The following is a 16310-nucleotide window of genomic DNA, read 5'->3' on the forward strand; positions in this document are numbered from 1 at the left end:
TTGGCCCCAACCCTTCAGAAGTAATCCCAAGCTAGCTCTTCACATAAGCTACCTACACACCAACTTTCACCACTATCCATCTATTCTCTTAAATTATTGGGTGGATCGATTGATGGATTTAGTTATACTGGCAGTGGAAAATCAAGGTGAGTACAAATAGACATAGTTAATTATTTAAAGTCTCTTTACTGTACAATAAATTTTATGTAGTATAATTCTGTAGTAAAACAATAATAGACAAGAAATGCCGCAAAGCAACGAAATCAAGTTTTTTATGATTGACAGAAGAACTTCAGCCTGTGTCTGTTTTCCTATTTTTAGTAACAGTGACCTTGACCCTAGGGACCCCAAATGCAATAGATTGAAAGGTATCCATAAACTCTTCCTTTATACCAAGTTGGGTCAGGATATGTCAACCCTAACTTAAGTTATTCAGTTTCAACCATTTTCTATTTTTAGTAACTATGACCTTGACCTTGAATCTAGGGACCCTAAACACAATCCCATGAAAGGTATCCATAAACTCTTCCTTTGTACCTGGTTTGGTGAAGATATGAGGACCCTGACTAAAGTTATTCAGTTTCAACTATTTTTAGTAACAGTGACCTTGACCTTGACCCTAGGGACCCCAAATGCAATCTCATGAAAGGTCTCCATAAACTCCTTCTATAGACCAAGTTTGGTCAAGATATGTCAACCCTAACTAAAGTTATTCAGTTTCAACCATTTTTCTATTTTTAGTAACAGTGACCTTAAACTTGACCCTAGGGACCCCAAACGCAATCCCATGAAAGGCAGGGCTCTCACTAGGCTGAAAATTTTGGGAGAAGTGACTTCTCCCTTCAGTCAATTTAGGGAGAAGTGGGGAGACTTTAGGGAGAAGTGATTCTTTTCGTAATACTTGATACAAATAGAACTCCGCGAGTCGGATGTGTCGCCTGACGAATTATTTACTGTCGACATTATAGCTGTTAGATTGGCATTTTATTCATTTATAGACAATGATGTTGCCATTTAACTTTCAAGTGTAGGTGGCATTTGAAACCTCAATCAGATATACCTACGGAATAAGTGTCAGGTTGAAACCTCCTATAGTTTACGAGATATGCCACGGACAAAACTTAAGCAAGAAAATTAACAAAGGGCAATAACTCTAAAAATATGGCAGCAAGAGTAACGGTTGTTGTGCACTGCACTTGCCCTCAATGAGGTCTATCTAGCTATGAAGTTTCAAGTTGACACCTCTTATATTCTTCAAGATATGCCCCGGACAAAACTTTAAGCATGAAAATTAACAAAGGGCAATAACTTTAAAACTAAGAAAGCAAGAGTTATTGTTATTGTGCACTGCACTTGCCCTCAATGAGATATATCTAGCTATGAAGTTTCAAGTTGATACCTCTTATATTCTTCAAGATATGCCCCGGACAAAACTTTAAGCATGAAAATTAACAAAGGGCAATAACTTTAAAACTAAGAAAGCAAAAGTTACTGTTATTGTGCACTGCACTTGCCCTCAATGAGATATATCTAGCTATGAAGTTTCAAGTTGATACCTCTTATATTCTTCAAGATATGCCCCGGACAAAACTTTAAGCATGAAAATTAACAAAGGGCAATAACTTTAAAACTAAGAAAGCAAGAGTTATTGTTATTGTGCACTGCACTTGCCCTCAATGAGATATATCTAGCTATGAAGTTTCAAGTTGATACCTCTTATATTCTTCAAGATATGCCCCGGACAAAACTTTAAGCATGAAAATTAACAAAGGGCAATAACTTTAAAACTAAGAAAGCAAGAGTTACTGTTATTGTGCACTGCACTTGCCCTCAGTGAGATCTATCTAGCTATGAAGTTTCAAGTTGATACCTCTTATATTCTTCAAGATATGCCCCGGACAAAACTTTAAGCATGAAAATTAACAAAGGGTAATAACTTTAAAACTAAGAAAGCAAGAGTTATTGTTATTGTGCACTGCAATTGCCCTCAATGAGATCTATCTAGCTATGAAGTTTCAAGTTGATACCTCTTATATTCTTCAAGATATGCCCCGGACAAAACTTTAAGCATGAAAATTAACAAAGGGCAATAATTTTAAAACTAAGAAAGCAAGAGTTACTGTTATTGTGCACTGCACTTGCCCTTCATGAGATCTATCTACATATGAAGTTTCAAGTTGATAACTCTTATATTCTACAAGATATGCCCCGGACAAAACTTTAAGCATGAAAAATAACAAAGGGCAATAACTCTAAAAATATGGAAGCAAGAGTAACAGTTCTTGTGCACTGCACTTGCCCTCAATCAGATCTATCTACATATGAAGTTTCAAGTTGATACCACTAATAGTTTAGGAGATATACCCCGGACAAGCGAAAATGGGACGCCGACGCCGCCGCCGCCGCCGCCGCCGCCGACGCCGCCGCCACCGCCGCCGACGCCGCCGACAAAAGTAACCCCTATATGTCGTCTTTTCAGGCGACACAAAAACTATGCCATACCACACACAGTTTATATTCACATTCAAATTGATTGCAATAACTATATTCAATGTTCATAAAATAATGTAAAACTATGCCATACCACACACAGTTTATATTCACATTCAAATTGATTGGAATAACTATATTCAATGTTCATAAAATAATGTATCATTTTTGGCTCAGCAAAGTGTATTTGTAAATGTCACATAGTCTCATCTCCAAATAGCATCTAAAATGAAACAAAAACAAAGACAGCTAAGGATTTGAAACAATCAAAATGACCTTATAAATGAACTGTCAATATAGTATGGGGACGAATCTTATTTTGGCACATTGGTGAATGTCACATTCAGCTATGCCTAGGGACCCCAAATGCAGTCCCATGAAAGGTCTCCATAAACTCTTCCTATAGACAAAGTTTAGTCAAGATATGTCATCCCTAACTAAAGTTATTCAGTTTCAACAATTTTCTATTTTTAGTAACAGTGACCTTGACCTTGATCCTAGGGACCCCAAACACAATCCCATGAAAGGTACCCATAAACTCTTTCTATAGACCAAGTTTGGTCAAGATATGTCAACCCTTACTAAAATTATTCAGTTTCATAGGTGAGTTTGACGCCGAAACCCGCCCAAACAACGACGTTTGTCATTCTAATAACCAGGTTTCACTATGTGAAAACCTGGTTAATAAACATGCATTCTATGAAGTGGCATCACTTTGCACTGTCAATGTGTAATGGTTTTAAAAACTCCCTCTGCCTTACTTAAGAATCATATCAATAGCACGAACTATTGCGATAGCAGTGTTCATCGCATTATACCACATGTTTGTAATACTTAGATGAAGGTGTTGGCATGTTCAGAACATTTATGTACAATATACAGCTTTTGCTTTTACAATTCCTGATGACAAAGAATAATTTGAGAGTTTTAAGGAGAGCGACATTATTGTGGCTGCAAATTTTGACATTTTTTTCACTCCATCCTTTCTATGGCATTAGAGGTTTTGAGTTTTTTTTACTCGATTTTTCATGTATATTATGTCTGCCTCCAATCTATGCTAGTGTCTTATAAACAATAAATTACTGTACACATTTAATGAACCATATTGATGGAATAACATACTTATACTTTGTACTTAATAACTGAACAAGAGCTGTCACAGTATGTGACGAATGCCCCCGAATGTGACATTGACCTACGAACAAAGTCAGTACATGAAAAGTTGATCTTGCCTTTACGTGTTAAATACATATGGCAAGTTATTTTAAATTGCCTCTGAACATAAAAAAATACCACCCATACTTGACAACCTACACTGTTATGTCCTTATATTCAGAATTCCCTTGTGAATAAACACTTAGTGTATCTTTCACCTTAGAGGTAGGGACATGGGTCTTGCACGCGACACGTCGTCTTCGTATGTGGAACACATGTGGCAAGTTATTTTAAAATCTGTCCATACAAGAGAAAGTTACAGCCTGGACACGACAACCTATACTCTATGTCCTTATATGCAGCACTCCATTGTGAATAAACACTATGTGTGACCTTGACCTTTGAGGCAGGGACACGGGTCTTGCACGCAACACGTCATCTTGGTATGTGGAACACATGTGGCAAGTTATTTTAAAATCTGTCCATACAAGAGAAAGTTACAGCCCCGACAAGACAACCTATACTCTATGTCCTTATATGCAGCACTCCATTGTGAATAAACACTAAGTGTGACCTTGACCTTTGAGGTAGGGACACGGGTCTTGCAGGCGACATGTCGTCTTGGTATGTGGAACACATGTGGCAAGTTATTTTAAAATCTGTCCATACAAGGGAAAGTTACAGCCCGGACACGACAACCTATACTCTATGTCCTTATATGCAGCACTCCATTGTAAATAAACACTAAGTGTGACCTTGACCTTTGAGGTAGGGACACGGGTCTTGCACGCGACACGTCGTCTTGGTATGTGGAACACATGTGGCAAGTTATTTTAAAATCTGTCCATACAAGAGAAAGTTACAGCCCGGACACGACAACCTATACTCTATGTCCTTATATGCAGCACCCCATTGTGAATAAACAATAAGTGTGACCTTGACCTTTGAGGTAGGGACACGGGTTTTCCACGCGACACGTCGTCTTGGTATGTGGAACACATTTGGCAAGTTATTTTAAAATCTGTCCATACAAGGGAAAGTTACAGCCTGGACACGACAACCTATACTCTATGTCCTTATATGCAGCACTCCATTGTAAATAAACACTAAGTGTGACCTTGACCTTTGAGGTAGGGACACGGGTTTTGCACGCGACACGTCATCTTGGTATGTGGAACACATGTGGCAAGTTATTTTAAAATCTGTCCATACAAGAGAAAGTTACAGTCCGGACACGACAACCTATACTCTATGTCCTTATATGCAACACTCCATTGTGAATAACCACTAAGTGTGACCTTGACCTTTGAGGTAGGGACACGGGTCTTGCACGCGACACGTCATCTTGGTATGTGGAACACATGTGGCAAGTTATTTTAAAATCTTTCCATACAAGAGAAAGTTACAGCCCGGACACGACAACCTATACTCTATGTCCTTATATGCAGCACTCCATTGTGAATAAACACTAAGTGTGACCTTGACCTTTGAGGTAGGGACACGGGTCTTGCACGCGACACGTCATCTTGGTATGTGGAACACATGTGGCAAGTTATTTTAAAATCTGTCCATACAAGGGAAAGTTACAGCCCGGACACGACAACCTATACTCTATGTCCTTATATGCAGCACTCCATTGTGAATAAACACTAAGTGTGACCTTGACCTTTGAGGTAGGGACACGGGTCTTGCACGCAACATGTCGTCTTGGTATGTGGTACACATGTGGCAAGTTATTTTAAAATCTGTCCATACAAGAGAAAGTTACATCCCTGACACGACAACCTATACTCTATGTCCTTATATGCAGCACTCCATTGTGAATAAACACTTAGTGTGACCTTGACCTTTGAGGTAGGGACACGAGTCTTGCACGCCACACGTCGTCTTGGTAAGTGGAACACATGTGGCAAGTTATTTCAAAATCTGTCCATACAAGAGAAAGTTACAGAGCCGGACGGCCAGACGGACGGACGGACGGACTGTGCGATTTTAATATGCCCACCTTCGGGGACATAACAATTAAGTTTGTAGCAAACTTTGTGTTTTAATAAAGAGCAACGAAAACATAAAATGCAACAAGTACCTGCAATATACCCCGTGGGGGTCGAATGTCAACAGAACCCGGTAAACGAAGGTCATGTGACATGTGCAGATCATCCAATGGGAACTGTTCCTCGTTTAACACAACCATTGACGTTGACTCACATGAGGAGGAACTCCATCTACTGCAAATATAGACAGGACATGCTTGAAATCCACAGTAGAAGAATTACCACTTTTTTAATAGACCCCTTGTTCTTTAACATGCCTGGTGTAAAACATTGATACACAGAGGATGACTTCCCTGGGTTTAACAAGTTCTTCCAGGGGCAGTTTTCAAAATCCAATTTAGAAGGCAATTAAAATCTTCAACATAGTGGAATGTGGCCTTTCTTTTAAGTTTAGTTTATAGAAAACTAAGTGTTTGTACAACAAAAACATGAAAATAAGCAAAAAAAGGGTCTAAACAATCAATGCATATGAACAAATTTGATCAAAAGTAGAGAGTATTTAAAATAAGAGCTGTCGCACAGACAGCCCACTTGACTATTCCCCCACTTTAAGTTTAAGGCTTGCAAAGTTTTGGTGATACATGCATGAATCACTGTAAAATAAGATAAGGTACAGAACCTTAACCAGAATTTTTTAGTCCACTAATAAAGGGCAATGATTTGCATTATTGCAAGATCAAGTTATCTTACTTGTTTAATTTAATAGGTTGGATAGTTGGGAGCATATGTCTTAAGTTTCAATGCAATACATGATGCATGACATATTGACTTAAATGTGGTAACATGCAAAACCTAAACCAGAATTTCTAAGTCAAATAATTAAGGGCCATAATTTGCATCATATGCAAAATAGAGTTATCTAACTTGATTATTCAAGTACGTTGGATGGTTGAGTACCGCTGTATAATGTCTCAATACAATATGCAAGTAGTTGCTGAGATATTAACCTATGTGTGCTCACATGCAAAACTTGAAAAAGAATTTTTAAGTCAAATAATAAAGGGCAATAATTTGTACTAATGCTAAATATTGAGTTATCTAGCTTAATTAGCGTATTATATTATGTATAGGACGCTAGCATAGATAGCACGCATGCAAAAAAAATGGTGAAAAACGGGTAAAAACACTTTAGGCCTCATCAAATTAATTAATAACTTGTTCATCGGATTTCCAGCACCTAGTTCATCAGAAAGACAAAAACAGTATTTTTATTTTTTATCACTTGCGCCCGCACCATCTTAAACAAGAGCTGTCACAGAGACAGCGCACTCGACTATTCCGCCGCTTAGTGAAACATGCATGGATCATTGTAAAATGAAATTAAATGCAAAACCTTATACAGAATTTGCAAAACACAGTAATCTTACTTGTTTTTTCAAGTAGGTTGGATGGTTTAATACCATTGTATAAAGTCTCAATGCAATACATCAAGTAGTAGCTGAGATATTAACCTATGTGTGCTTACATGCAAAACTTTAACCAGAATTTCTATGTTGAATAATAAAGGGCAAAGAAGCAAATGCTCTACTAGATGCTCTTTTGCCTACTATAATTCTATCGTGGCACTGTTATATACCGTAAATGACTGGGTATAAGACGATAGGGGGTATTAGACGCAGGGAAAAAATATGTGAAAAATCCGAGGAAAAAACTTTTAATCTATGTTTTTGGTTAAAAGACTCATAGAAAAAATGTCAAAATCGTCCGGCATTTTCAGCCACCATGTTTGTTGACAGTGACAAAAAAAAAAAATTCGTGAAAATGGCGATGGTTATCTTTAAAACCATACAACCATACTGTCGAGAATGAAGTTTTGTTATGCAAAAAATATTTTGACAGTGCCAAACTTTGCTTTTTTATACGTAAGTTTGATTATTGTTTAATTCAATTTATTATTCAAAATAATATTGAATACCGTAATTCACAAGAGTTCGGACACCATAAATTAATTATTTTTTTCGCTCTCCAAATACATAGAAAATTATCATTTTTACATTTTATTTACATGTTTGTTTAACCTGCCTTTTTTCTTCATGTTTGCTTTTTACCACTTATTAATTTATCCGTAGTAATCAATGGTCATAAACTTATTTATTACGCCTATAAGTGTAAATCCTTCATGAAGTTAATTAAAACACCATTTTATACATGCACTGAACTGAATAAACACATTCTATCGGCTTCAGATCAAAGAGTCACACTGTGTGACGTCACATAACTTACAGTTATACCCACGAGGATCTCGTGGATAGCATGGACATTGCTATGCAGGATTAAAGTATAACTGTACGATTATTGCTTCATATAGTCTATAAGTGTGGTACAAGTTTAAAAGCTTATTGGCAGATCGTTTTACAAACATGCCATGTCGATGTTTGCTTAATCCCTTGATTGCCCTTGTTGTTTGTTTAATCCTCAAATAAATATATCACACTTCCTTTTCAACAGGCAATAAATCGTTTAGGATGGGTAGTAACTAATTAAATTGTCTCAGTGGTGTATACGGTTAGGTAATCTAGCCAGGCATTGTAAAGATAAAAATCAATAATCTTTGTCTGTGAAACTTGGTAACTATGAAAGTTATGATTGATGTCCTTTGGGTGCCCGAAAATTAGGTACGCAAAATAAATTATTTTGGGAAATAATTATGGGTGTCCAAATATTTAGAGTGTCCAAACTCTTAGGTGAATTACGGTAACTTTAAGAGTGTCCGAACTCTTAGGTGAATTACGGTAACTTTAATCGAAAAATATTTTTGTTGAAATTATAAACATCTTACGATATACCGTATCCCGATCTTCAACTGCCGTTTTAACCCGTATATACTCGATCAATATGACGCGAGTAACATCCCTTTCTACATAAATCTAAACAAACTCTCGGCTTAAAATTGACCTCAGAAAAAAAGTTCAAAAAATTGTTACTGGGTATTATACGCAGGCATTTTTTTGCATCAAAATCTGAGGGAAAAAAGTGCGTCTAATACCCAGTCATTTACGGTATATCAATATTTAGTGCATTGTGAGTTGGTAAACATGCATATTTTTGTTCAACACAACAAACTTGTTTAGAACAAGATTTTTAATCGCATATTTATAGAGCAAAGGTATTTGTAGAACGATTAAAGCAATACATACTCTTCTGATTTCTTCTTGACCTCCTTGATATCTGCCAATACAGTGGCAACACCAGTCGTGCTCTCGCCAAATGTATATGAATACCAGTTACCTGCAAAAATAAAGCGTTTTTTTTTTATCAAATCACAATTGCTCAAAATGAATTGCTATTTCCACAGGTTTCAATTTTTTTTCTATTTCAGACTGATGTGATTGTATTCAAACAAATAATCATGTTAACTAGATGCCTCATTATGCAACTTGCTGTCTAGTAAAACTTAAAAATAGAAATGCCCAAAAATAAAAAATTGGTCAAAAAAAGTTTGTCGGGTGGAAATTTCTTGATTTGAATAATCAGAATTGGTACACCAATGAATAGAATATACAAGTCCTGGATTACAATTTATTTGCAATTGTTTCTTAAGTTAAACAAACTTATAACCTGTAATTACTAGGCCAATGTGAGCATTGTCAGACATTAGCAGCATGTCAACTGACTACGCATTAAGTAGTATGTCGCCATGCTTGACATGCTCCATTGGTTGTTCACAGGTTTTATGTGTTTTACATTGCATTATTATTGTTATGTATTAACAAAATGTAATAAGAGTAAAGCTGGAAGCAATGGATGCTCCCAAAAATGACCATTTAAATGAAAAGGTAGAAATTGAAATACAATGTGCTGGTAGAAGGTAAATGGTTGTTGCATTATTTTACACAAGTTGAAAATTTTCATAAAATGTGTAGAAGAGGAACTTTGATAGCGTGAATATGGATATTCAAACATTTTATAACATGTAAAAGTAAAATATGATGGACAAATAGGAGAATACTAAACATTAGGTTAATGGGTGATAATTAAATAAATATGGTGGGAAGAATTATGGTTCTTACACACTGCACTTCTTCTCATTGCCATCTATATTTCAAGTTTCATTTTAATCCCTAATCTATTTTAGAAGATATGGCAAAGACAAGTACCCATTTCTGAAAAATATCAGGTTAAGGGGAGGTAACTTAAGAAATATATTGGGCAGGACAATGGTTCTTGTGCACTGAACTTTTTCTCACTGCCATATATCTACAGTATATTTCAAGTTTCATTTAAATCCCTTCAATACTTTCCAAAATATGGCCCTCACAAGCACTGATTATGAAAAAATTATTAAAAGGAGATAACTAAATAAATGCATGATAGATTCTACTCCTTGTGTACTGCATTTCCTTTCATTGCCATATATCTACATACCAAGTTTTATTTCAATCCTATCGGTTGTTATGAAGTAATTCTCTGGACAAGGGTGTGACGGATGGACAGAAAGACGGACTGATGGGCAGCGCGGCGACATTATGCTCTTCCCTTCGGAGAGCATAATAATTTCATTGGTCTACTTAATAACTTCTTGACAACTGGAAGCTGTTTTTTTTTTCTTTTCAATAGAAGAGGGGATGTTTGTTTTAAAACGCAACTGGCCCCAGTTAAAGTTTCAGTCTTGTAAGGTTGTAGGGCAAAGCCCAGACAAAATGTTACCCTAGTTAAGGCTACCCTGGTTCTTTAATGTGTGCAAGTGTAGAGCACTAAGTTGACAGTCAAGTGTTTTACCTCTAGATCACAGATCCACCACAATTATATGTCATTTTATTCCCCAACTGGCACCTTGTTATTTAAGTCCTAGAGATCCTTATTCCCGCACTTTCTTACCATCTGTGTCCTGAAAGAGGTGTGTGGCACCATCTGTCGTGTCCTCATGGGTTTCTGCGATGTGCGAGCTGTCATCTACCATCACCCCCGGCAACCCAGCCTTTTCTGGACGATTTTGACCTTGACGACGCTTCCTACACACCATGAAATTACATGTATAATGAGGACAAACCATTGAACAATTCTTTTGATTTAGTTATGTTAGTTGTTGTTCTTTTGAATGGGCTACATACAGGATTAGTCCTTCTAAAATGCCGTCCAGGCTTCTTTTTTAATGATGTATAGCCTGGTCCAGGCTAAACATCACTAAAAAAAAGCCTGGACGGTATTTTAGAATGACTACATACAGGATATGAAATTTGTATTGTATGAGTTACTTTAAATTAATAAAAACAAGCTTTGTCATCAATATTAACATATGAGTTTAATATATTTTGTATTGAATGACCATGAATATGATATTCTATTTACATCATGAACTTCATGATTTACAGTATTAAGCTGGAAATAAGTTGAATAACTTTTAATATCCTGTGTTATATATTTGTCACACTGAATTAAGTCTTTATTAAGGCATGTATGTATCCAAAGCATTGTAACGATGTTGTTATTTAGTACAAATATCATCCCTTATTCTTTGTTAAACAGTCTGTGATATAGCTTTATGTGATATTTGGTTTGTTGCTATGACATATATATATGCACGAATAAATCTATCTATCTAAGTTCATAAAAAGTCGCTTAATAGACATGTAGCATGCACATCTTAAAAGCTACTCATTTATATAGTCGAGTAAAAAGTAACAACAGAAGTTATACATCAAATTTATATAATTAAGTTATTTGATGATGGCGGCGTCATTATATATGTTTCATTCTGTAAGATTTCAAAGAAAGCAGATTGAACGTCCTAGTTTACTGCTGTTTTATATAGAATTTTTTGTTGAAATTTCATTCAAATTGGTTTGGTAGGTACTGGCATTTCTTTCATGCTTTTCGATAAAATATGGAGTTTTATAAGTGAAATAACAACAGTGATATTTTCACTGCAAAATAAGGAGTGAAAATATCAACTTTTAAGAACTACTTTTAAAATCCATTGTAGTTACTTCCCCTTGTTAAAAATAAACGGGTCACTTCTGAACCAGAAAATGTTGCCAAAAATAATTTGAAATTTAAAAAAGGTTGCATAAGTTTATATTAAGATATATATTTGGAAATAAACAACTTACTGTTTATTAGAAAAATGGTAATCCTGTTTTTCAAACGTTTTCTTGAACCTTGGAGCTGAATGTTTGAACATTTGCTTTCATACAAATTTAAAGACAGAAAAAACTGCTGGAACATATATAGGATGTTGTATCATTGTACAAATATTTTTTTGAACTGTTTGTCATTGCTATACGTAATACGAACTTCCCGGAATATTCACACACAATACACAGATTAACTGATGATTTTTCTATCCAACCCGAGATTCAAACTTTGTCAACACCCAAGTGTGGTCTTCACTCTTTTCCTGGATAAGACCTGTCGTCAAGTGAATCAGACTGGTCTCTCTGACAGTGCGAGACGACTGAATACCAATATAACATGAAACAAACTCTAAAGGTAAGAAAAATGCTTTTATCCAATGATTATCTGCAATTTATTTGCTCACGTGTTCAACCTTTCAAATGTTTATTCAAACAAGAGCGCTGTCACAGAGACAGCCCGCTTCGGCTATTCTGCCGCTTTTTCCCTTACTGAAAGGACATCATGTGCACATAAGTTTTTCGCTTGTTTTTTATGAAATGAATTTTTTTTATTTTTTTTATGAAACGAAATTACGTGTCTTTTAATACCTGTTTTAATGGGCATAAAATAAATAGAAAAATTGTTTGTTTTAGTGTAAGGTCACAATGTATTTCACCTCATGAACCCCATAAGTGTATATTTCACACGTGGCTATGCCACACATGAAATATAGCTTTTGTTGCTCACTCAGTGAAATATATTACAATCTTACATTGAAAAAAACAATTATCCTCTACATATATTATTTCATGCGATTTTTGAAAGTAGCCAGCAGAAATAATTTGGTTCTGTAAAATACTGTGAACACATTATCCTGTGAGATACAATAGTATCATTTAAAAGATAATAATGCCAATATTCTGCCATTATACAAACATGAGCTGCATCAATGCTAGTCTAGGTCTGTTTTCTCAGTCAAAATAGAGGCATAACTTAATTTATTTAGGTAGAGTTATGGAACTTGCTACATAGATGCAAATTGTCATCAAATAAGTGTTCAAAGTTGTATATCAACATCGCTAACGATATTCAAGTTTTTGCACAACAAGGGAAACAATAACTCCACCACTAATGATTACAACAAGGCTATAACAATACCTCCACTTGTTTTTCAAAAATACAGACACATAAAAAAGGCCATTAAGAGCAGAAACAGATGGCATACTTGACAGGTTTGCGTGCCAGTCTGTTGACCCCTGCTCTCTGTGACTGCTTGTTGTCAGGAAGCAGACTTGATATCTCGGTTGGTGTGACTGGTTTAGACTCATTAGACTTTTTCTCGTCCTCCTCCTGATTATCTGCCCCTGTCAGACACAAGCTTGTCTCCCCAGCACTCACACTCTTGTCTAAACACATACAGTAAGTTTATATGTTTATATGTAGTTATTTCAGATTGATTGCGAGGATTGCTGTAAGCTCATTTGAATCATTTTATAGTTTCCAGGCCCCAATCTCTCCAACAATCCTAATATAATCCTTTATAACAGGATCAGCATACTATTTTTTGTTTTGGTATTAATTGTGCCATATAATTCTTTTAAAGTATTTTGAGACCATTAGAAATTGAAGATAGTCATGATGAACAATGTTTTGTTTGTAAAGTTAACATAAGTAATTTGGCTAATTAAAATAAGAAACTTTAACATGTTATGCGTTAGATTTTTTGAGAAGTTGGGGCTAGGTCTGATGCCTTTTTGAGAGCAGAGAGAATGTTACCCTGATGGCTCAAACCAATAACTTCTTAGGTGAGAGACTGACACGTCAACCATGTGACCACTCTGATCCTCCAACACACAAGGTTCAACTACGGTATGCCAAATATGGTCATTGAACCAATCACATAGTGAGACTCAAGTGATGGTTTAATGTTTCATTAGATATGTCATGAAGCAGCAGAGGTAAAAACACCTGTGATAAGCAATATGATTGCCTGGAATGATCAGCACTTGATGAGTGAACATTTTCTCTCAAGCATTTATCAGAATTCATTAATTTAAATATTCAAATATACATCTACCAGAGAGAATCAAAAGAGACAGGTATGAACTGGTTTTGAAGTAGTTAATCATTTATCATTCTTACCTTCTTTTTCTGTTTTGCTTCTCAAAGAGCTGCTCTTATTTTCTGAAATGACAGGTCCATAAGCTAATTCATTCACATTGACATCAGTCATTGGAACTCTGAATGAGCAAGCCAGATTTCTTACACTAGTGCTTGGCATCCATTTTTTTGCAAGCTTGTATATATACAATATATTTTACATTTCATAAGGCTTGAATTTCATGTAAAGTAGTAACCTTCTGAATAACTATTACAGGAATGACAACTCAAATACAAACTAATTACTAACATGTACAAACAAGTTCTTACTACTAATATTTACTTTTAGTTTCCATGACAGCCATGAATCGTTTCAACTGCTCAGTGGATGTTTCTAGCGGCTCATTAAGAATTTCAATGAGTTTCCTGTGGAACTCTTCGGGGTCAGACAGGTCAAATGATGCAGGGCTTGATGCCTTTGTGTCCACTGTATCTGCATAAATGGATGATGTGATAAGAGTATTTAAATTGTGTACAGAACCAGTGTACGCGAAAACACGTCGGAGTGTCGGACATTACCGATAGATTTTCAAACTGTCCGTCGTATCTTCAAAGAACGTAGGACAGATTTGTCCGACGTTTATGTTTTGGTAAAAATAATATCCAAAGTTGAAATATTCATCGCATATGAAACCTTATGACATCTGTCATTTTAACCGTGCATGTGCAACAGATGGAACTAAAATGCGGCTTCCTGGTAATTCCTGAAAAGACGTAATTTATTATGCCCCCCCTGAGCGCCATGTTGTCAGGATTATATGGACAATTGAATGAAATATGCATGGACCGAAATGACACCTGATTTGTCACTGACATTGGATGCCGTTGAGGCAGTTTTAAGATTATGACCATTCAAAGTTTGAGGATAGAGTGTGTTATGACCATGACCTTTGACTCTATGACCTCAAAATCCATAGGAGTCATCAGCTGGTCACCAAAAATCAAAAGGCAAGTTCGAGGGCCATGGGTGCAGGCATTGACCAGAAATCACACAGACAAGCTTTATTCATACAAGGTCACTGTAACCTTGACCTTTGACCCGATGACCCCTAAAATCATAAGGGGTCATCTACAGGTGACACAACACCAAGTCTAGTTTGAGGGCCATGGGTGCAGGCATTGTAAAATTATCATTTGAAACATTTTCGCATTCAAGGTCACTGTGAACTTGACCAATGACTCCTAAAATCAATAAGTGTCATCTCCTGGTCAGGCCCAACTTCCATGTCAAGTTTGATGATCATAGGTTCAGGCATTGTTGAGATATCACTGGGAGAAGAATGGTTAACTTTTTTGTGTTAAAGGTTACTATGACCTTGACCTTGGCCCGATGACCCCCAAAGTCATGAGGGGTCATCTACTGGTCAGGCCCTACCTTCATGTCAAGTTTGATGACAATAGGTCCAGGAATTGTCAAGTTTGCTTTCAAGGTCACTGTGACCTTGACCCCCTTAAATCAATAGGGGTCATCTACTGGTCAGGCCCAACCTCCAAGTCAAGTTTGAGGGCCATGGGTGTAGGCATTGTTGAGTTATCACTCGGACAACCTTTTATCGTTCAAAGTCACTGTGAACTTGACCTTTGGCCCAATGACCCCTAAAATCAATAGGGACCATCTACTGGTCAGGCCCAACCTCTAAATCAAGTCTGATGGCCATGGGTGCAGGCATTGTTGAGTACTCAGACAACCTTTTACCATTCAAGGTCACTGTGACCTTGACATTTGGCCCGATGACCCCCCAAAACAATAGGGGTCAGCTACTGGTCAGGCCCAACCTCCAAGTCAAGTTTGAGGGCCATGGGTGCAGGCATTGTCGAGTTATCACTCGGACAAACTTTTACCATTCAAGGTACATGTGACCTTGACTTTTGGCCCGATGACCCCCCAAAACAATAGGGGTCAGCTACTGGTCAGGCCCAACCTCCAAGTCAAGCTTGAGGGCCATGGGTGCAGGCATTGTCGAGTTATCACTCAAACAACCTTTTACCATTCAAGGTACATGTGACCTTGACCTTTGCCCAATGACCCCCAACCTCAATAGGGGTCATCTACTGGTCAGGCCCAACCTCCAAGTCAAGTTTGAGGGCCATGGGTGCAGGCATTGTTGAGTTATCACTCGAACAACCTTTAACCATTCAAGGTCACTGTGACCTTGACCATTGACCCGATGAGCCCAAAAAACAAAAGAGGTCAGCTACTGGTCAGGCCCAACCTCCAAGTCAAGTTTGAGGGCCATGGGTGCAGGCATTGTCGAGTTATCACATGGACAACTTTTTACCATTCAAGGTCACTGTGACCTTGACCATTGGTCCGATGACCCCCAAATACAATACGGGTCATCTACTGGTCAGGCCCAACCTCCAATTCAATTATGAGGGCCATGGGGTGCAGGCATT

The 16310-nt window shown here is 36.9% G+C and overlaps 1 protein-coding gene across 3 annotated transcripts in view; it reads right to left on the reverse strand.

Annotated features, from left to right (window-relative positions):
* Positions 1-16310, reverse strand: part of LOC128209202 (pecanex-like protein 1) — a 132821-nt gene that overhangs the window by 105081 nt on the left and 11430 nt on the right. For all 3 annotated transcript variants that reach the window (XM_052913136.1, XM_052913135.1, XM_052913134.1), the window contains exons 8-13: positions 14197-14346; positions 13896-13937; positions 12979-13159; positions 10518-10651; positions 8837-8927; positions 5732-5873 (exon numbers count right to left, since the gene is read on the reverse strand). In XM_052913136.1, coding sequence (XP_052769096.1) covers positions 5732-5873; positions 8837-8927; positions 10518-10651; positions 12979-13159; positions 13896-13937; positions 14197-14346 — 740 coding nt within the window. The remainder of the gene's footprint in view (positions 1-5731; positions 5874-8836; positions 8928-10517; positions 10652-12978; positions 13160-13895; positions 13938-14196; positions 14347-16310) is intronic.

The sequence above is a fragment of the Mya arenaria genome, chromosome 11 (genome assembly GCF_026914265.1).
Source record: "Mya arenaria isolate MELC-2E11 chromosome 11, ASM2691426v1".
Taxonomy (NCBI): domain Eukaryota; kingdom Metazoa; phylum Mollusca; class Bivalvia; order Myida; family Myidae; genus Mya; species Mya arenaria.